The sequence below is a fragment of the Diplotaxodon limnothrissa genome, linkage group LG18 (assembly GCF_057381915.1).
Source record: "Diplotaxodon limnothrissa isolate DT_005_m linkage group LG18, D_limnothrissa_male_GT1.1, whole genome shotgun sequence".
Taxonomy (NCBI): domain Eukaryota; kingdom Metazoa; phylum Chordata; class Actinopteri; order Cichliformes; family Cichlidae; genus Diplotaxodon; species Diplotaxodon limnothrissa.
In genome coordinates this window covers 10,701,650-10,720,899 of record NC_140613.1, presented here as the reverse complement: position 1 = coordinate 10,720,899, position 19,250 = coordinate 10,701,650, and the positions used below count along the sequence as shown (strand labels likewise).

The 19,250-nt window shown below is 38.6% G+C and overlaps 1 protein-coding gene across 1 annotated transcript; it reads right to left on the bottom strand.

The window, feature by feature from the left end:
* Window positions 1–2,879: 2,879 nt before the first annotated feature.
* LOC146613133 (vesicle-associated membrane protein-associated protein A-like) lies at window positions 2,880–18,573 on the bottom strand. The gene is made up of 6 exons (XM_085378219.1): window positions 18,402–18,573; window positions 11,280–11,432; window positions 9,452–9,555; window positions 8,387–8,467; window positions 4,622–4,801; window positions 2,880–3,296 (listed from the first exon to the last, which is right to left on the bottom strand). The coding sequence occupies exons 1-6, from the start codon at window positions 18,457–18,459 to the stop codon at window positions 3,135–3,137; spliced, it is 738 nt and encodes a 245-aa protein (XP_085234345.1). The 5' UTR covers window positions 18,460–18,573; the 3' UTR covers window positions 2,880–3,134.
* Window positions 18,574–19,250: the final 677 nt, after the last annotated feature.

Genomic DNA, 19,250 nt, shown 5'->3' with positions numbered 1-19,250 from the left:
ACCCGTCAACAACGTGGAGTTGTAACTGTGGTCTTCTAGCAAAGGCCTCTGTAATATAAGAAACAAAGGGATTAGTGTTTGTTGCTTCTTTCAGGTGGTTTTTGAACCTGAGGGTGGAATAAATTCTAAATACCTTAATGGGATTAAAGTCCTCATGTGTGGCTCAGTATCAAAACTCCACTCCTCCAGTGGGATCTTTATTTCAGCCTTAATTAAGCTCATGGGGTTTCACTCATCATTATCATATGTTGTCATTTCGATCTCCCTCTCGGTCATGGACAAGGATTGGAGTTTCCCAGCATGCTTCTGTCAAATTTAAGCTTGAGGTTTTGTGTGTCATCATTAATAGTGCATCGTTTTTCCTCAGTGTTCCCAGGCTAAAGAAGCTTTAACGGGCTCCAAGAAATGTCTCAATAACTGAATACATGTATGAGATTACAAAGGTTTGATACTCCTTCGTGTTCATTACTGCTCTTACAGCCAGATTTTGTATATTGTAGCTTACTGAACATTTAACAGGGAACATATTTTTGTTAATCCCTTTGTTACACTTTATGGTTCCCAGCAGGGCATTTAAAAAGCCCCAGTTTTATGGGTTTGCAAAGTGGATGTACGAGGGAGTCTTACATGGAAGTTTCCAAGGACAAACTGTCCACTGAGCAGCTTTAAAGGAGCAGATGGAGGCGAAATTTATCCTCAGACATATATGATCAGGTCTGTAACATATTCTCAGTACAAAGTTACTGTGAAGCAGCAGCATTTACTCACATTTGATAAGGTCTTCTGTTGTGCGCAATGAGTAAGGTGGAAAAAACAAAGGATTTAACCCCCCAAAAAATATGGGGAGAAAAAAAAAATAAAAAATAAAAAATCCATTCAGGTGATGACAAAAACCTTAGCTCTATTGAATAGAAACATATACACGCAATTCAAGTGATATTACACCGTGACATATTACTTACATTAGCCACATCCTCCATCTGTGAGCCAAATATCGAGTGTTCCAACTCACCGCTCAATTTAAGCCAGTACATGTTCGTATTGTTATAGCAACAAATTAACTATGCTCAAACCTGAAAGAATAAATCATAAATATGGTTGATTGTGCTGCTGATGGGAGAAGCTACCCACAGCTTAAAATAATTGGTGGTATAATTGGTCATTACTACAGCCAATCATATAGCAGCAACGCATGGGTAAGAACACCTGCTGGACTTCAAACAGAGCACCAGATTGGAGAAGAAAGTTGATTTACAACTTTGAACATAGTTGCTGGGTTTTCCCACACAGCCATTTCTAGAGTTTACAGATAATGGTCTGAAAAGACAAAAAACGTACAGCGAGCGGCAGTTCTCTGGGTAAAAATGGCTTGTTGGTGTCAGAGGAGAATGACCAGACTGCTTCAAGCTGATAATGAAGGCAACCTTAACCACAGTAACAATAACAACAGTGACCTTTGGGATGTGGTGGAACGAGATTCACATCATGGATGTGCAGCTGACAAATGAGCAGCAACTATGCAATACAATCATTCAATATGTCTGAGAATCTCTGAGATATATACCATAAAGAATGAAGACAAAAACAGTACTAGCAACGTCTCACTCAAAGGGGCCACTCTGTACTTCAAGCATACAATTATGCAACTTTCAGCTCGTCTCTTAACACTATAGTCACACAGCCAAAGTCTAACATGCAATTCTCCAACTCTCTAGCGCCAAACAGAGAGAGAGGGGGAGAGAGAGAGAGAGAGAGAAAAAAAAAGTGGTCTTTTACCAATGCTGCAGTGAATCACGTCACTTTGTGCTTTAACAGAATAATTGTAGGTTTCAACTCCGTGCAAAAAGAAAAAAGTAAAATAATCAGCATCTTGTAAAGAACGCTTTCTCATTTTACCAATCAGGCTAACAAAAAAATAAAAATAAAAAATTTAGGAACAAGCTTACCACAGATGTTCCCCCCTCATCTGGAATACTATAATGTACCAGAAATGCATAAAATTACCTTGGCGTAACCGACAGTGACAGCGCCTAGTTTGTGGGAGCTCAAACCACAAGAAATGTACAACAATCCCTTCCTCGCTAACTCAAGTACAGCCCAAAACTTCCATCTTGATTCATCTGACCAATCTAGGTTACATCAAAATATATACATATATATCCACTGCAATACCTATGAAGCAGAAATATAAAGCAAATTTAGAAACGCAGGGTAATTCATATACTGTACTGCATTGTACAAACACAAAGTAAAACATTGGCAGCAACAACAAGCAGGAAAAGACAGCTATGAAAACCACATTTTTCATTTTTATTTTTCAATGTTGAATACCTTTGACAGGACTTTAAGAATGGAAACGTTATTTCAGTCAATAACTGCCTCAGAAGGATATACGATTTGTATAGTAGTAGCAATAATAATAATAATAATATAATAACAATAATAAGTCTGTATTTGTATTGTGAGATCAAGACAAATGTACAAGAAGGAGGCACCTATATCCCCAGCTGGGCCTGAACATTCCAACACAAGTAGAAGAAATTACAAACCGAACAGATTTTACTTCAGAGGCAATCCAGCAACAGGTAGCAACGTCTTTATGATGGAAGTTCTTTCCTTTTTTGTTTAAAAGGATTTAAAACGACATTTACAAGACACCTAACATTCCATTCAATTCCTATTAAAAACAGAAGTAGAGGGAGAGGGGGGGAAGAGATATTATTCTTTTGAGCGCTTCTTGCCCATGGTTAACTCTAGGTGCATCTTCCATGTTGACTGATAGTATACAACTTTCATTGTCCCACCACACTGGATATCTGGATTATACAGGCAAAGAAAAAAAAAAAAAAAAAAAAAAAAAAAACAAAGAAGAAGGGGGGGGCAATCGCTTTTTGTCGCCTTTCCTCACTCAACTCTGTGCATACTAACTGTGTGAGATTGTAAAAAGGCGGCGCCTTCAAATGATACTGTACAGATGTGTTCACTGTAGGCCACACTACCAATGATATGGCAAAAGTCAACAGAAAGACTTCTCGGTTTTTCCAGGCCTTTTTCCTTTTCTTTTTTTTTTTTCCTTTTTTTTTTTTTAATTCCAGAGCCGAGGCGTGGGATACGGCTGGCATGCTTCTCCCAGTCTACAAGATGAACTTCCCTATGAAAAATCCGATGAAGATGGCTGCTATGACAACGAGGAGGGATGGTAGGGAGGCGGCGCTGGCTTCCCGACCGAGCAGGCTGGTCGAGTTTGGTGTCATGTGGTCTGAGCGGGGCATCTTTCTCATTCTCAAACCTTCGTCCTGTGTAAAGAACAGAAAACAAATAAAGAAGAGGAGTGAATAAGGTAATAAGATTAGTAAAACACAAGCACGTTTACAGAAATTCTCAAACTTTGAGCCCAGACTTGCAGTTTTCTGTCCCAGTGACTACTGCACTTAAACTCATGGTTCACTCCCCATTGTTGAGAGACGGACTACGAAATAAGCAACCACAATATTCCAACATAGCAGTCGAGTTGGAGAATTTCATAGTGATACTAAGGAAGGAACAATGCTGTATATGTAAACAGAGAGAAAAAAGGTGTCCAGCGTCCTGCTGGGCTGCTGTAAAACCATCTCCAAAGTCAAAAAAGTTAAATTTGCAACTTGGATGCGCATTTTGAGCTTGTTCAGCCTTTTAACATATGTACTCTAAGACACACTTTCCAAGGCCATTCCCCTCATCTCACACAGTGAGAGAGCAGATGCTGAAAATCTGTTCTTATATATTTGCAGAGAGGTCACTAATGACAACTGAAACTGGCAGAAAACTGAGAAATTTCTCTTTACTTTGTGACCTCACTGAGGAGAAGACAATGTGTAATTTTCCCACTTTTAAGTACAAGAGCATCAAACTAGATGCACATCCTGTCATACTCCAACATACATGCCAACAAGTCATCTAATAGTTCAAATGAGTGTCCAATACCCTGAAAACGGTCCCTCCCTTTTCCAGTTTGCCTCAGAAAATTCCTGTTGTGTCACTTATCTAGCTTATACCACAAACAGAGCAATAACATGCAAATCCATACATTTTAATCTTTTATTTCAACTGATTTTTGCATATCATCTTGCATTCTTCAAACAGAAGAGGTGCGTTCATCCTGCTGTTTTCCAGCAGAGGGACGCGTCTTTCCCTTGCTAATGCTGAGACTGACTGCTAGGCCCTCAGTGTAGCTGTCCCTTCTCACTGCCTGGTTGTTGTGAAGCGTGCATTAGAATAAAAATCTGCATTCATACAACTACACAAAATTCATGTTTCCACTCTGACTGCTCTAACAAACCTCTCATCCTCAGTTCAACGCTCTGGAAGAGCCAGAGGTGAGAAGTACCCAGCAAAACACACCCACACAACATGCTGTGTTGCATTCAAACATGTTGCTGTCACAAGCCTCTATGGAGTTTGAAACAAACACACTCAAAACCACCAGAGAGTAGTATGATGTTGGTGTGTACTCACAGGCTCGTACAATTATATTTGACAGTAAATCCCTATTCACACTTTGTTTCAGTTTTATTCTGTGTGGAATGCATTAGCATTAAAAATCCAAGTGTTTGACTACAATTAGTTACCAATCATATCCAACCTTTAATTGCCGGTTCTCCTCACTCAGCTTGTTCATCTCAGCTTGCAGTCTCTTGCACTTCTCCACCACTTTCTTCATCTCCGCGTCGTCCGCTCCGGCAGCGATAGGCACCGCGGCTGCCGACGACTCCGCCTTCACGGAGTTCATCACGGGGGCGGCTCGGGTCGCCTCCACGTCATTCTGCCCAACAAAGAGAGGATGAGGTAAGGCCCAGTATGCCCTGGACTAAGTATGGAGGTTAGCCTCTAGACGGACGCATGAGCCAAAAGAAAGGCGGCCTTGTTCGAGGGCCCCGAGGCTCATGGTGCCAGATGAAAGAGACAAGCAAAAAGAAAAAAAACATGTCTTTCCAAAAGTCATGGTGGATGTGGCTTTGTGTAGTGGCACAGACAGCATGACAACATGAGGGGTGGAGGAAGAAGAAAAAAAGAGTGCTGCATAGTAGCAGATGAACGTTGACAATCAGTACGAGGGCAGGATCTGGGTTTTTCCTGGCTCAAAAGCAGACCTTTAGGGAGTGACTACGCTCTTGAGGATGATTGGCCAGCACATAGTTAAGGCATTGAGTACTTAATAGAAGTTTATCCTGATCATTCTGGGCCATTTGTTAAACAAAAACATATTTCAAGCTTGAGTAAATAAAACTACATTAAAATTAAAATCTTCCTGGAGGGTAACAAATAAAACCCTCTGGACATCATATCGCTCCCACAAGTCAGGCATTTATAACAAGGCCTACTAAGGCTCAGATAAGCAATGAAAACAAGGATGACTGATCGTACACAAACTGAATTTATTTTTTTAAGTCTTAAAAATGACCTAATGTGAGCCTGCAGAGGAGTTACTTATATATTGGGGGACCACACACACACACAAAACCTAACTAACCTAGGTAACTCTGTAACAAAAACAAAAAGTCTGAACTTCTCTTTAAATTATTAGGACATACAGTGGAGGCACTAAGCTACACTAACATCTTTTTCATTAAAGCTTTCACCTTTTCTCACCTTACAAAAAAAGTTAGAGCTGCCTTTGTTATTCAGTGTTTCACATCAGCAGCGAAGACAAAGTTAGCTGTTGAAATGCAAAACGCACTGACGAGCCACGATTCCTGTGGGCCACAAGAATTTGATGCATGCTAAAAAAAAAATATACATCTAGTAATTAAACATTTACATATAACATTTCTCCTATGCTCAGGAACGTCAGTATTGCTTACACATGTCCCTTTGGTCTTTATTTAAGTAGAGAGGTGTGACAGTAAAACATGTTGCTGTGTCTTTCTCTTTGTGCGACCTGCTACACCCTGATACATGGTGCACACAACTGCCGTCACTGCCAACACCTGGAGCTACCAGAAGGTACATTTACATAACAGTCGGTGGTTTCACTGATCTGGGCAACAAAATGAATTTTTCAAAGTTTGGAAAACTGGCAATAGAGCACAACACAATTAATGTATTAATTAATGTATTTTAGGAGAGACTTCAGGTTCTGATTACTTTTATGTGTTAAGCAGCACAGATTTCCCAAGTTTTCAATAAATAGTTTAGGGATATTTTCATTGACACAAGGCTGGCATGACCCACGCTAACATGTTCCTGTAAGCAGAAGATGACCTTCGGTACTCTGTGAATAGGTTCCATATTTTAAACACTCACACAGTACAATCCAGGAGGCACGTGGCCTGATCGGTCCTCAATTCATTCATAAAGAACTCCCTTCAGCTACAAAAAGAACTTGTGGAACAGAGAGTACAAGTCCTACAGATGCCAGATGCTTGTTCAGTATCATGTAGTAGTGCCTGAGAGTACACGACGAGAGAAAAATAAGACATTCAGGGCATTTAAAACTGCGAATATCATCCGAGTAAATATCACGATATAAACATAACTGCGTGCACAGAGATTTCAGCTATGGCTACTTTTACAAATAACTTCTCAGAGACAAAAAGTTAAAAGCTTTTTGTTTTTTGCTGAATAGTACAGGGAGAGATCTCACTTTTGAGCAGGGGTCTTGTAACAGGTATCCCATCATGAAGCATTACTGTCTGTGCTTTTTTAATAAAAAAAATAATAATAATACACGCACACACACACACGAAAATTTCATCTCCATCCAGACAACAATGAGACCAAATCTAAGTTTAATGCGTAACATTTACACTTATGAAACCTGAATTTGATTAAAACAAGTGGAAAAACTGATTATTTATAGCACAATTTAGGATTTATAGTCTTTATAGCCCATTTTCCTCGATCCAAACCACATCAGACCAGGTCTAGATAAAAACAACCGCTGCAGTACATGAGACTGATCAAATTAAGGCCAGGTCTTTGATCTGGACTTTTTGTTTTTAAACTGCACAAAAAAAAAAAAAAAAAAAAAAAAAAGGTTTTAAAAAAGGTTATGATTCAAAGTGACACATACTGATGTCCTGACATAAATAAGAGGAAAGTATCATCTAGTTTCTACTTCAGTGGTCCCCATAATAAGAGTGAATCCTACTCAGATTTGCATATCTTGGATTAGGAACTTAACCCTGATATTGTATATCGCGGGGTATGTCCTATTAAGATGAGGAAAATGTGCTCCTACTTACACACAGTTCACAGTCAGCTGCTGGAAATAGAAAAATTATCCTAAGCAACACTGGTCCTACAAAATATAACTTATTTAATCAGTCAACACTGATTAGCTGTGAAAAAGTAAAGCCTGCTATCAGTCAGATAATAAGAATCCGTTCACTCGCAGTTTTTTGGTTTTCTGGCTACGTTGCAGTATTGATCTGACCTAGGGCTGTTCGATAGATATCGGATGACGATATAAAAACGTCTATCGTTTCATTTTACGCTATCGTTTGTTTCATGGTGTCACAAATAAACTGTTTACGGCAATATTTTCTCATCGTTTTGATGGTCACTGTAGTGGCTATATTAATTTCTTAAAGTTCTCTTATAATTAATATAACCACACTACTGACGAACAAGCGCCTGTTTTTATGCATTGTCGTTAGCAACAATAAGGGTAAAACCATCGCGTGTCTGCGTGTTTATTTTCTACGTAAACCTTTCACAATAAAGCTCAAGATCCTGTTAAGACTTTTCAAAATAAACTGAACCACGTGAAAGAGTATGCAGAGTATTTACGGATGAGAAGCAAGAAAAGAGCCGTCAGGTGCTAAAAAAATAAACCTTAGACTCAAACATTAGAACAGGCTTTTCCCCGCAGCACACCGTGTAATAAATACTTACAAAGAAAACGGCGGCCGTTACAACTTATGTCTAAAAATGCCTCGTTTCATACATCGTTAAAAACACTCGACTCCAGGTACATGACGCGCAGCTGGAAACACTTCACGCAAGTCGAGCTGCCTGAGATTCACAGAAAATTTTTAATTTTTGTGATTTATATCGTTATCGGGACGATAGATGTCTTATATCGGGATATGAGATTTTGGTCATATCGCACAGCCCTAATCTGACCCATTTAAGCTTCATCCTCTTTACCAACCTGACATAGTTTCAGAAGCATATAGAACCACTGCTCCATGGGCAGTGTCTCAGCCTGTAAATCATCACACTGCTATTCTAACTGCACCTAGTTGCTGAACATTGTTTTAGCTGCAAGATGCTGCAGAGATCTTACACTCTGCTCTCGACACAGGAATGTCATGCTAACACTATGCCAGACAATTTTTATTTTTCTAGAGTTTTTAGTAGCGCATATCCAGTTCAAGGAGGGACTCTGATCATTGCACCTTACCACTTTATCATTTTCAGATGGCAGCTCAAAGACACATCTCAGCTTGGAGTCCATGAGATCATCTGGCTTTGCATCTTTCCACTAGTGAGGATTTAAAAGCAAATGAAAGCATGTTATTCATCAACTTGAACTTCTAGCAGATTAGATTCTGTTCACACATGCACATATTAAAACTGTGCCAACTACTTCACATTGTATGTACAAGCAATTTAGCCTTAAAATCTATATAACACAGGCGCAGCTTCATTTCCTTTTATTTCTGTTTATTTGAACTATTTTCAACATATTTCAAAATGGCACCACCCAGACTCTGAATTTATAAAGAAATAAAGTAGAAAAGTATAGTACAGACGATAAAATAGAAAAGAAACAAAAGATTAAGTCACAACATGAGACTCCATTTTATACATCAGCACCAGTCAGACCTCGGTTTGTCTATACTATACTTCCTGAATTTTAAACCTCATTCAAAACAAGTCCGTTCATGAATACAATGACAAGGTATGTACAGGTTTTACTGGCTGACCGAGTCTCTGCTGTCCCCTGGTGGATAACTGGAAAATGCTTCAGAGTAAGGAAATTAACTCGGCAGATGATGATAACCCTTCAACTTAAAGTTTAACAGTAAAAGACTTTCTACTATCAAATATCATACATGAAATGTTTTCATTGAGTCAATCAAGTTAATATTTTAAAGCACAAGTCATGTGCATGTGATACTGGAATGCATAGGGCTCCTTTTACCAATAAAGACCGAACAGTAATGTTTGTTTTTACATATAAAAGGAAATGTGGAAGAAAGACAAAACATTTAAATGGGGATTTTTTTTTAAGCTGATCAACTGTTTTATGTGAAAGAATTCAATAAGTATTAAAAACTATTCAGTTCAACAGATTTTAACTAGTAAGGTTTACCGTTTTGTTTGTGCAAATACTATAGTCATGCTTCCACTTTGACACATTTAAATGACTTCGGAGCTACGTAACCAAAGGTACACCTCTGTGTTATTCGCTGCAACATTAGAAGCAAAATAATGGGTTCAAAAGTAAATCCCAGTCACTTACCAATGATTCCATGTCGGTGACGTTTGGCGGGGCGAAAATAGTCTGCACCATGAATTTGTGTTTACTTTTCTCATTGGGGTCATAGTCAAAGGGCTGTAGCATGACTGTAAAACAGAAATGATCAATGGAGAACTGTTTGAATAAAAGCACATCTATACACAGAAAACAGATCGCATAAACAGTCAGCATACTAAACACCAGAAATGACCTGTGAAAACGTCCGAGGCATTGTTTTTACAGCATGTTTTTTTAATTTATCAGTGATTTTTTCCTCTTCTCAACTTTTATTAAAAATAGATTTTTTTTTTTTTATTATTTTTTTTTTTTTAAACAAAAAGGTAAATTTACAGTTTTTCAAGGTACTTTGGAGGATGATTGTTCCAAAGCATCTTTAGACCTTCTCAGTGTTCCTTTGTACTTCATGCTGTTAAGACCAGGGGGGCACACCATCTTCTGAAGGAGTCCTTATTGTACTTTAATGTGATTGTGTGAGACCAAACGGGTACCTCCCCAATGACACTGAAGGACCAATAAGAATCTAACTTTCGTAGCTCCTAAAAACCTGATTGCCTGAATTAAATTAATACACACTTCAGCGAGTCAGACATTCACAAGAGATCCATTTTGGCATCCTCCCTCCCTTCTTAAATAGGTTCATTAAAGGATCTATTGAGTTTCAAGAGGATGTCATTCATTTTCCAACTTAATTCAATACAAGCTCGCAATGTCATTGTTCACTAAAAGCATCAAAGAAATAAAGCCCTCTGAAACTTTAATGTGTGGATATTTCTGCACACAAACATTGAAATAATGCCATTTGTCATACACTAAACTGGCAATGTTTGCAAAGAACAAACAGAAGCAGTGCATTTAACCATTATGGAATTTAAAAGCACAATAAACATTACCAGGACTATGGTGCAAAAGTGCTTTGAGACGTTTCTACAGACATTCACATGTAGTAATGCTGAGCACGCTGGAGCTCAAATAACTTTAAGTTGCTAAACCTGCTGGAGGAAAAGGGTCACCGTTTTAAAAACAAGCAACCCATTTTCCCCTTTCACTGCAGTGAGTTGAAACAGTGCTTGTAGACAATGCAGGCAACTGTCTTTAAAATGACTAATGAATCTTAATAACCAGCCAAATTGAAACTAATCTGGCCCAATAAACCCCATTTTGCCTGCAGCCAAATTTACATACCAAAAAAGATGAAATTATAACCACTAATCAGAGTAATGTATTACTTCAATTAAGATGCTGATATGGGTTGCTTTCAGATGTGTTCTGTTAATATTCCTCATTATAAGAAGTTTTGCTTTATCTCAACTCCAATATTTCTGTTAGGCCCCAGTGGCCACCCTGAATGGACAATTGTGGAGCCTAAACACAACAAACTGATGGTACCCAAGCTACCTTAATGTCATCAGCAAACATAAGATAAACCAGCATTCAAAAGATATAGTAATGTATAGCATCTTAGATAGGTCAACTTGCTTAAAGGAAAACTGCTGAGATAAGGTCTCTGGCACAACTTGATCTACTCCAAAAGGTAGACAGAGAAGACGATAAAGCCTGAAGAAATTAAAGCTAAAGGAACTCTTGTTGTACACAGAACAACTTCATTGCTTGTGGCCTTAAGGGTCATGAGAAAAACATCATACAGAAATCATTGTAAAAACAGCATAGGTCACTTGGACTTTTTTCCCCCCTAACTGAAATCTCCAACTTGTTGACCTATGACTGAACATTTCCTTTATTCGCTCACACTCAGTCCGAATCTACATGTTCAAATGGGCGGCAAAAAGACAGTTAACAAATAAAAACTTACCAGAGATGTTGACGCTTGATCCAGGATCGATAACGCCGCTGTTTGGCCGTACGCAGTACCTACGTGGCGCTGTTGTTTTCACTTTGAAAAACACTCTTCTGTCAGAAGGGTTCCTCAGTTTGAGGTTGGTGGTGACTACATCTGTAAAAGGGCCTGGAAAACAACACACAAAAAAAAAAAAAAAAAAAAAAAGCAGCGTTAGCTTTGTATTTCAGAGCACAGTCTCCAACACTGGTGTATGGTTCAAATCCAAAATTCTGAAAACTTCACAGATGACTGTAGGGCTGCTCGATTATGGCAAAAATGATAATCACGATTATTTTCACTGAAATTGAGATCACGATTATTTGACGATATTTATTTAACCCTTTAAGACCTACCATAGAACCAAGTCCACCAGAGCTTATATTATTTTTTTTACATGCTGTAGTGCCATTTGTGGGAGCATTTCAAGTTGCTATACATCAATACAACTGTTATAGCCCATATTTTAATAATATGTATGCATTAAGTCCATAGTAATTACATAAATTGCAAAAAAGTGCAATAAACTACAAAAAAAATTGAAAATCGCTTTTGTTTTGTTTACACATATATATATATATACACACATATATATATATATATATATATATATATATACATATATACATATACATATACATACATACATACATACATACATACATACATACATACATACATACATACATACATACATACATACATACATATATATATATATATATATATATATTTATATTTTTCTACTTGGAGAAATTTAAGAGGTTTATCCCTCAAAACTTTAAATACAATAAAGTTGCAAAAAATAGTTTCCCACCACAGGAAATTTATTTTGAGTGTCTTCATAGTTTTATTTTGGAAATACAGCAATTTTTATATACTGCAGGAAAAACAAAAAACAATCCTATGATGCAAATTTGCAAAGAAAACAGCATGTGCATCATTTCACTGTGGGAAGTGTTACGAACAGCTGATAGGAACGGCAAAGCCTGTTTCTGGAATATTATGTTTTTGTTCCTGAAAGCGCTTTTTATGCAATTTTTGCAAAGCTATATGTGGAACGAAACCGTGACCGAGGACAAGCTGATGGCATCAGATGTAAGTACAACTCCTCCGGTTTCATATGCAAAACAAATTATTACGCTAGCTTACACGGTTCAGGTTCTACAGGGATTTAAAAATAGTTACGCAAAACGGAGCGTGCTGCTCTGACCGGCTTTAAAGGGTTAACAATGACTTTTAAAAAATAATATAAAATAGTGTGCAACACCACTGAAGTTTTTTTTTTTTTTTTTTTTTAAACTCTTTTCAACCAACGGCAGTCACTCTCCTCTCCAAATAACTTCTGCTTAGCTTTCCGAGCTTCCCTCGGGTCCTCTTAATCAGCGGTCTCCAACCTTTTTTGCACCACGGACCGGTTTATGCCCGACAATATTTTCACGGACCGGCCTTTAAGGTGTCGCGGATAAATGAGGGAGGGGCTAATAATCGGCTCAGTCATTTTTAATGATCGTTGAAAGCCCAGATCGTAATCGTGATTAAAATTCGATTAATTGAGCAGCCCTAGATGACTGAAACTCCTAGAATTAAGCTTTTATTCCCCCCAGTAAGTCTGCTAGATTAAAAAAATGCCACAATACTGAAGAAGATGGCTACATGTTTACACAGCAGTTCAGAAATTCAACATTTCAGGTTACACCTCCTCCCTGGAAGACAGAGAGGCATGCTGCGTTTTGGCGCCAAGCTTCAAAAAGACATTTAAAAAGGATTAGCTGAAAAATACTGACATGTAACTCAATTACAACAACATGATTAAGAAGCCTTATTGAATAGCAGGTTTCTTGGCTTGAGGCTACACTGTAGGGTAGTTTTTGCCACAAGTACAACAACTAGAAATCCATCAGCTGTGAAACTCTGTACAGATTTTGATGCAAGTTTTTTTGTTTGTTTTTTTAAATCCCTCTTTTTGCTAGAGAATTGCACATCTTCATATCATTTTTATTACTTGAATAAACAGGTTTTTAGGCTTCCTGCTCCTTTTCACACCTAATCGATAAACTGATGGCAGTCAACAAGGATGAGTCATCTGTACATCCCTCGTTATAACATAGGCTTTATGAAGACATGAGCTTAATTTAGACTTCCGCGAGAAATCTATGTCCTATGTCCAACTAACGTTGCGGGCTGTGTCGACCCAACATGTAGTTACATTTCTCAGGAGGTGCACGTCAGGTTACATACAAGGTTACGGCAAAGAAACTTTGAGAGAAAGACACCAAGTTTCACTATTTGGGGATGTTAAAATAAGAATCTTTACTTATTTTTTGTTCTTTTTAATAACTGTATAGCCTATCCAATACAGATGGTGGGGTGGAACGACCTATGAAAGCACAGTTTCGCTTGGGATATCAAAGATTACCTCTTTTTCCTGTATGTCGCTCAAGTGATCACCTGAATCAATTACCCTTCATGTCTCCAAAACAGCTAATTTCATATAGACATCCCATGATGATGCTGACTGGTTACGTATCAGGAGATCAAAAGTTGCACAACAGCCCACCATCTTGTGACACCACTGGCTTTAAATTAGGTCCTTAACCACGGTCAGCACTATCGAGCACGGATTGAACATATCATGTTGGAAAAAACAAAAAAAACAACAACAAAAAAAACAAACAAACAAAACAACAACACACTTCTTGCCAAGTCAGAGGTACCCCAAACTCGATCAGCGCAATTAGGCTGGGAGTTTGGACAATGTCTCATGATGTTTGGTTAGCTGGGAGCACAGCATGGATGTTATAAATCATGTTTATAGAGTTTACCTGCCAGATAATTTGCAAGCTCATATGATTATTCTGATGTAACATATGTCAAAATATCCAAATTTGTGAATTTAGACACAGCTACAACTTAATATTTTTATGGGCTCTGTTAACAGGTGTACATCTTCATGCATGCAAAAAGTATAAAAGATGCGCTTTACTACAGTGATGTCACCCACCGTTTATGGAGCTTCAAGTTCAGGATTTTCAGCAGATGATTTTGGCGTTTTGAGCCTGGCCATAATGATGGAGGGTGGATCTAATGCCGCACGGTCATTGGCTAACAACTTGTGCTTTACAAGTTGCAAACTTGCATCCAGACAAGGACCAAACTGCTTGTTGTGTATTACTTTGAAGCTGACGGTGGTCTCGGGTCCAGGTTACGGTTTCCTAGGTAACAACCTAACCTAACATATTAAATGAGTCATATATTACCAATAAATAAAACCTGTTACCCAATAGCTGCCAGGCTTCAAAATTTGAAATACACCTTTTTCATCATTTAAATTACTAGTACAAAAATTTTACATAGGTATCCAAACTAGTTCCCCCATATCTGCATTTTTTTTTTAACACTTCTAAAAATATCAGAACAAACCAAGAAACAGAAATATTCTTTCTACTTCCACAAGTTCTAAAGGTTGGCTTTATTTCTGGAGTTCAAAGTCAGCATTTAGCCTTGATTCATGCTCTGAAAGATAAGAAGGAATGCGTGACCAGAGCAGAATGGCTCCACCCAGCTAATACCAGAATGTACACTTGTGTGCCTACTGGGGCTTTTTTTTGCTTTTCAAAAATCACAGGTGAGTCACAAAATGCCTTCATACAAACTTGAAAAACCTCATTGTTAATGGCGTGTACTTCGAGGATCTTTGTTCTTGCTACACAGATGAGTTATAAAGAATGACTTGCTTCCTGACAGAACAATACCAGGTTGTTCTAAACAGAGCCTACCTGTAGTAGTATGAGAACCAGAAACAATGTCTATTATAGCTTCAGCACTATGCTATACTAGCTTTTGCACTATGATGCTGGAAAGACTAGGTAAAAACCATGACTTTTTTTTAATTTTATAGACCTAAACAGAAAACTAGCACAGATGAGTAACTGCTTCTATAAGCTCGAAATTAACTGAGCCCAAAATATTTCTACCTTCCGTGCGTTTTACACAATGATCACTACTACACCAAAGCCTAAAACTGGAAAACAGTTGTGTGCATCAGATATCCCACCCACATACTGCAGCTTGCATCCACTGCCCAACACTAAGATGCCACCTTTTCTCAAGCAGCATTAGCAGCACCTCTCTCATCTTGTTGCACGTATGCTGAGTTAGGGTCCCCCCAGGCCAGTCCTGCTCTAAAAATACCAACCAAGGAAAGGAGGGCTGCCCCCTCTAGCTTGCTGGAGGAGTCCCAGCAGAGGCTCTAAAACAGTCCAGCTTTCCAATACATGCAGACCGATTTAGCTCTGTCTCTGTGAAGGTAAAGAAGCTGTGGTCATCGTCCTTCTCCTCAGATTGCTTCTTCACATGAAAAACCGAAGCCACTTAAATGTGGGCCATACAAAAATGTAAAAACAAAACAAAACACAAAAACAAGGGTGGGGGGGACAGCTCCCAAATTTAAGTGATGCATTCTTTAGGGATTTAGTACTTGGGATTAGAGGTCCCCCCCCCAATGTAAGATTTAATATGATGCTGGTTCAATAACAGGTTAAGTGGCCAAAGGGCTTAACAGGTATAAAGACTTGAGTCTCTAAACACGACCGGTTAAAAGTATGACAAAACTCTGGTTTGTGTGAAAGCAAATGGGCCACTATACTGGAATTATCATACATGTTCTAAGTTAGGGTTTAATTTACCACAGCATAAAATACACTTTTGTTTATTAGATAGTCATAAATAACAGGAAGGTTCACAGACTTTTGTTAAGTAAGACAGAGTCATAAACATGTGTAGTCCCTACAAAAGGACTATTTTGATACAACCAAAACCCTGATATACAACATACAATATGCTTCCAGGTTCTACTGCTAGGACATAAACATATTTTCATTATAATTTACATTTTATATCAAATTGTTAGAATGTGGTTTATGACCCAGAAATTGGGATTTTCTTACATGTGCAGTGGATTAAACATTTTGGCCTCTGTGCTAAAGAACAAAACGAGTCAATGAGGATCAGTAAACAATGATCAGTATGAACAGCATCATACTGATGCAATTTAGCTTTGCGTCCAATCCAGAATATAAAAAGCCAAAAGTTTAATCTGATGAGGGAAAATGTAAACCGTGTGACTGATCAGTAACAGGAATAAGTCAAATTAGAGTAGAATTTCTTAATCGGGTAAAAAGTAGAGGTCCATAATCAGATTATGACGAACCATGTGTCTACCATCAGGCTAAATACCCATGAAATTTTAACGTTCAGCTGGAGAAAGTTTCATATATTTATTCTGGTTTACCTCGTTGCTCCCAAAAAACAACCTGTCCGAGACAAATAAGACTATTGGTGGCTTTCCAACCATATGATTGAAGAATTTTATCATAATAGCACCATTAACCTGTTGTTTGATGCTGTTATTATGACATAACAAATGTGAGTTTAATCAAATGGTTACTACCTTTTCCAGATGTCTTTCAACTTAAGCCAGAGCAAGTTTTTACTGATTTACATCCATACCCCTGTCCAATTACAATGTCAGCCTGTTGGAAAAGGCTCCATTCACCATCGCACTTTCTGTTGCACCTTGCATGATAAAAACATTCCTGGATTTTAATCAATGTACACAAATTTTATAAGTTTCAGAGTTTTAACATGGGGGGGGGGCCTTTATTTCACCTGTGTCATCGTCAAATACAGGCAAAATAATAATGTCCAGGGTGAAACTAAAAATTATTAGTTTCACCCTGGACACCTCATCACCAAAACATTCTAATTATTACACCCCACCCACAGACACAGCGGGTCTGGAATGTGAGCTTGTGTCCTTCCTAATGATCCTGTCAGACTACAACCAGTATCAATTCACACCTTGTCCAAACACCAGTGTCCTCTTATAACCTCGTCCAGGACAGTGGTACATTCAACAGAAAGAGAAATAACTGTCTAGTTCGCAAAAATGCTTCCAGCAGGCACAGAGCTTGGTAACTGGGACAAATACGAGAAGTGCTGTGCGGAATTTTGGGTCAAAATGAATAATGATGAGGATAAATAGTCCAACTGTGGAGATTGTTGTGTCACCCATGGCCTGGGAGGGCTAGCTTCATTGAAATCAGCGCCGTTTACTGCCACTTCATCCACTTGCCCACAAGAGCAACAGTTGGACTCACAAATGACCAAAAGTTATGTTCTATCTAGGACTTTTAAAAAATGTGATATGGGTCTCTTCAGGTCTGTCAGACGCAAAACAACACGGTTATACAACTACACAGCTACACATCAACTTTGGCATTAGCTGGCTAGCCAAGCTATCATTAGCCAACGGTTAACTGACACATCACTGGACGTTATCACTACCAGGAAAAGCAATCAGTGCTGAATGCGCGAAGCACCCTGCTTTCCCATGAATGTGCCGTCCTGTTTTGCCCAGGATGCGAACACACGCTTAAAATTAGCCAATATCTAGCTAATAGGTTTAGGTCAACTGAACTAACGTTAGCCCGGTGTTGCTATTAAAAAAAAATAAACTATCCATGTTGTTACAGTTCACGTTAGCTAACCAAGTTTGTCATTCCAACTGTCAGTCACTTTAACTGGCTTCACAAGTTCCTGCCACAGGTGCATCAAGATGAACGCTGGATTTTTCATTCTGAAATTAATTTCTTTCCAGGGAATAGCCTAAGCCACAAGAAACAACAGTTTACTCCTGCTAACACAACTAGCAACAGCATAGTAGCTGATATTAAAAGTGAAGACATACACAAACATGCTTCTTAACGTGTAGACTTTAACTTTCCTTTTTTTAAGCAGTCACTGACAGCCACATCCTTCCAGCTCTTTGCCTGGTACTGTCAGTAAGCTGGTACTGAATAGCAGGCCACCTGGGTGCACGCCTGCCCGGCTATCCACGTCACTATAGCGCCAGGCTGCAGCGGCCCGTCCGGCTCCCTGGCTAACTTAAAATGGCGGTGAATGCTAGCTAGCTTGCTAGCAACGAAATTCGCTTGAGGGAGTGTGAAATCATTGCTTCACCACCACCACTACCACTACTACTCGCTGGACATTTGACACGACAACAAGTAAATAAATAATATTTCATTCACATACCTTTAAATTTGAGGTCAGACGGAGGGTCGAGGATAAGGATCTGATCCAACTTTGACATGTTGGCTGAAGGGATGCACTTGATTTCGGTATCGTGGAGTTTACTAACAAGTGGAAATCCTGGATCCCTTCTGCCACTACTGAGTCAAACGCTGACTGAGCTCAGCGAGCATGTGGGTACAAATACTTGAACGCGCGAGTGCACAGCCCTCTGTTGCGCGCACTCGTGGTCTGGCAACTGATGCGATTATGGTACAATAAACGAGTTATAATGTGTGGACACTGAAATAGACGTACGGGGAAGGAAAAACATGTTATAAAATAATCTTATAAAATCCAGAACCAAGTTAAATTGTGCTTTATTGATTTAATCGAGAATTTTAATCAGGGACGTATGATAATCGCATGTCTGCGGTGTATACATGCACATTAACGCAGTAAATTCACTCTGCAGTAGTCTAGTTAAACCTGTTAGAAGTATTAGTGAACGTACATGTAACGTAAATGTAAGTGTTGTTTGTGGTTTAAAGGGCATGTTGAGGTTGGTGTGTAGCACGGGTCACATGTTGCCCTGGTAACAGTACCGGAGTGGTCACCCTTTAAAGATGTTTGTTTACGACGTAATCAATGTGTGCAATCAAACTAAACCACAGATTACTTAATCAGTATACTGATAACAGTATACTGAGTATACAGATACTAAGGGACTATAGGCCCTTAGTATCTGTATACTCAGTATACTGATAACAGTATACTGAGTATACAGATACTAAGGGACTATAGGCCCTTAGTATTATCTTATTTTCACAGAAGTGATTTTTTTCCATCAATGCAAAATTTCATTAGACTATT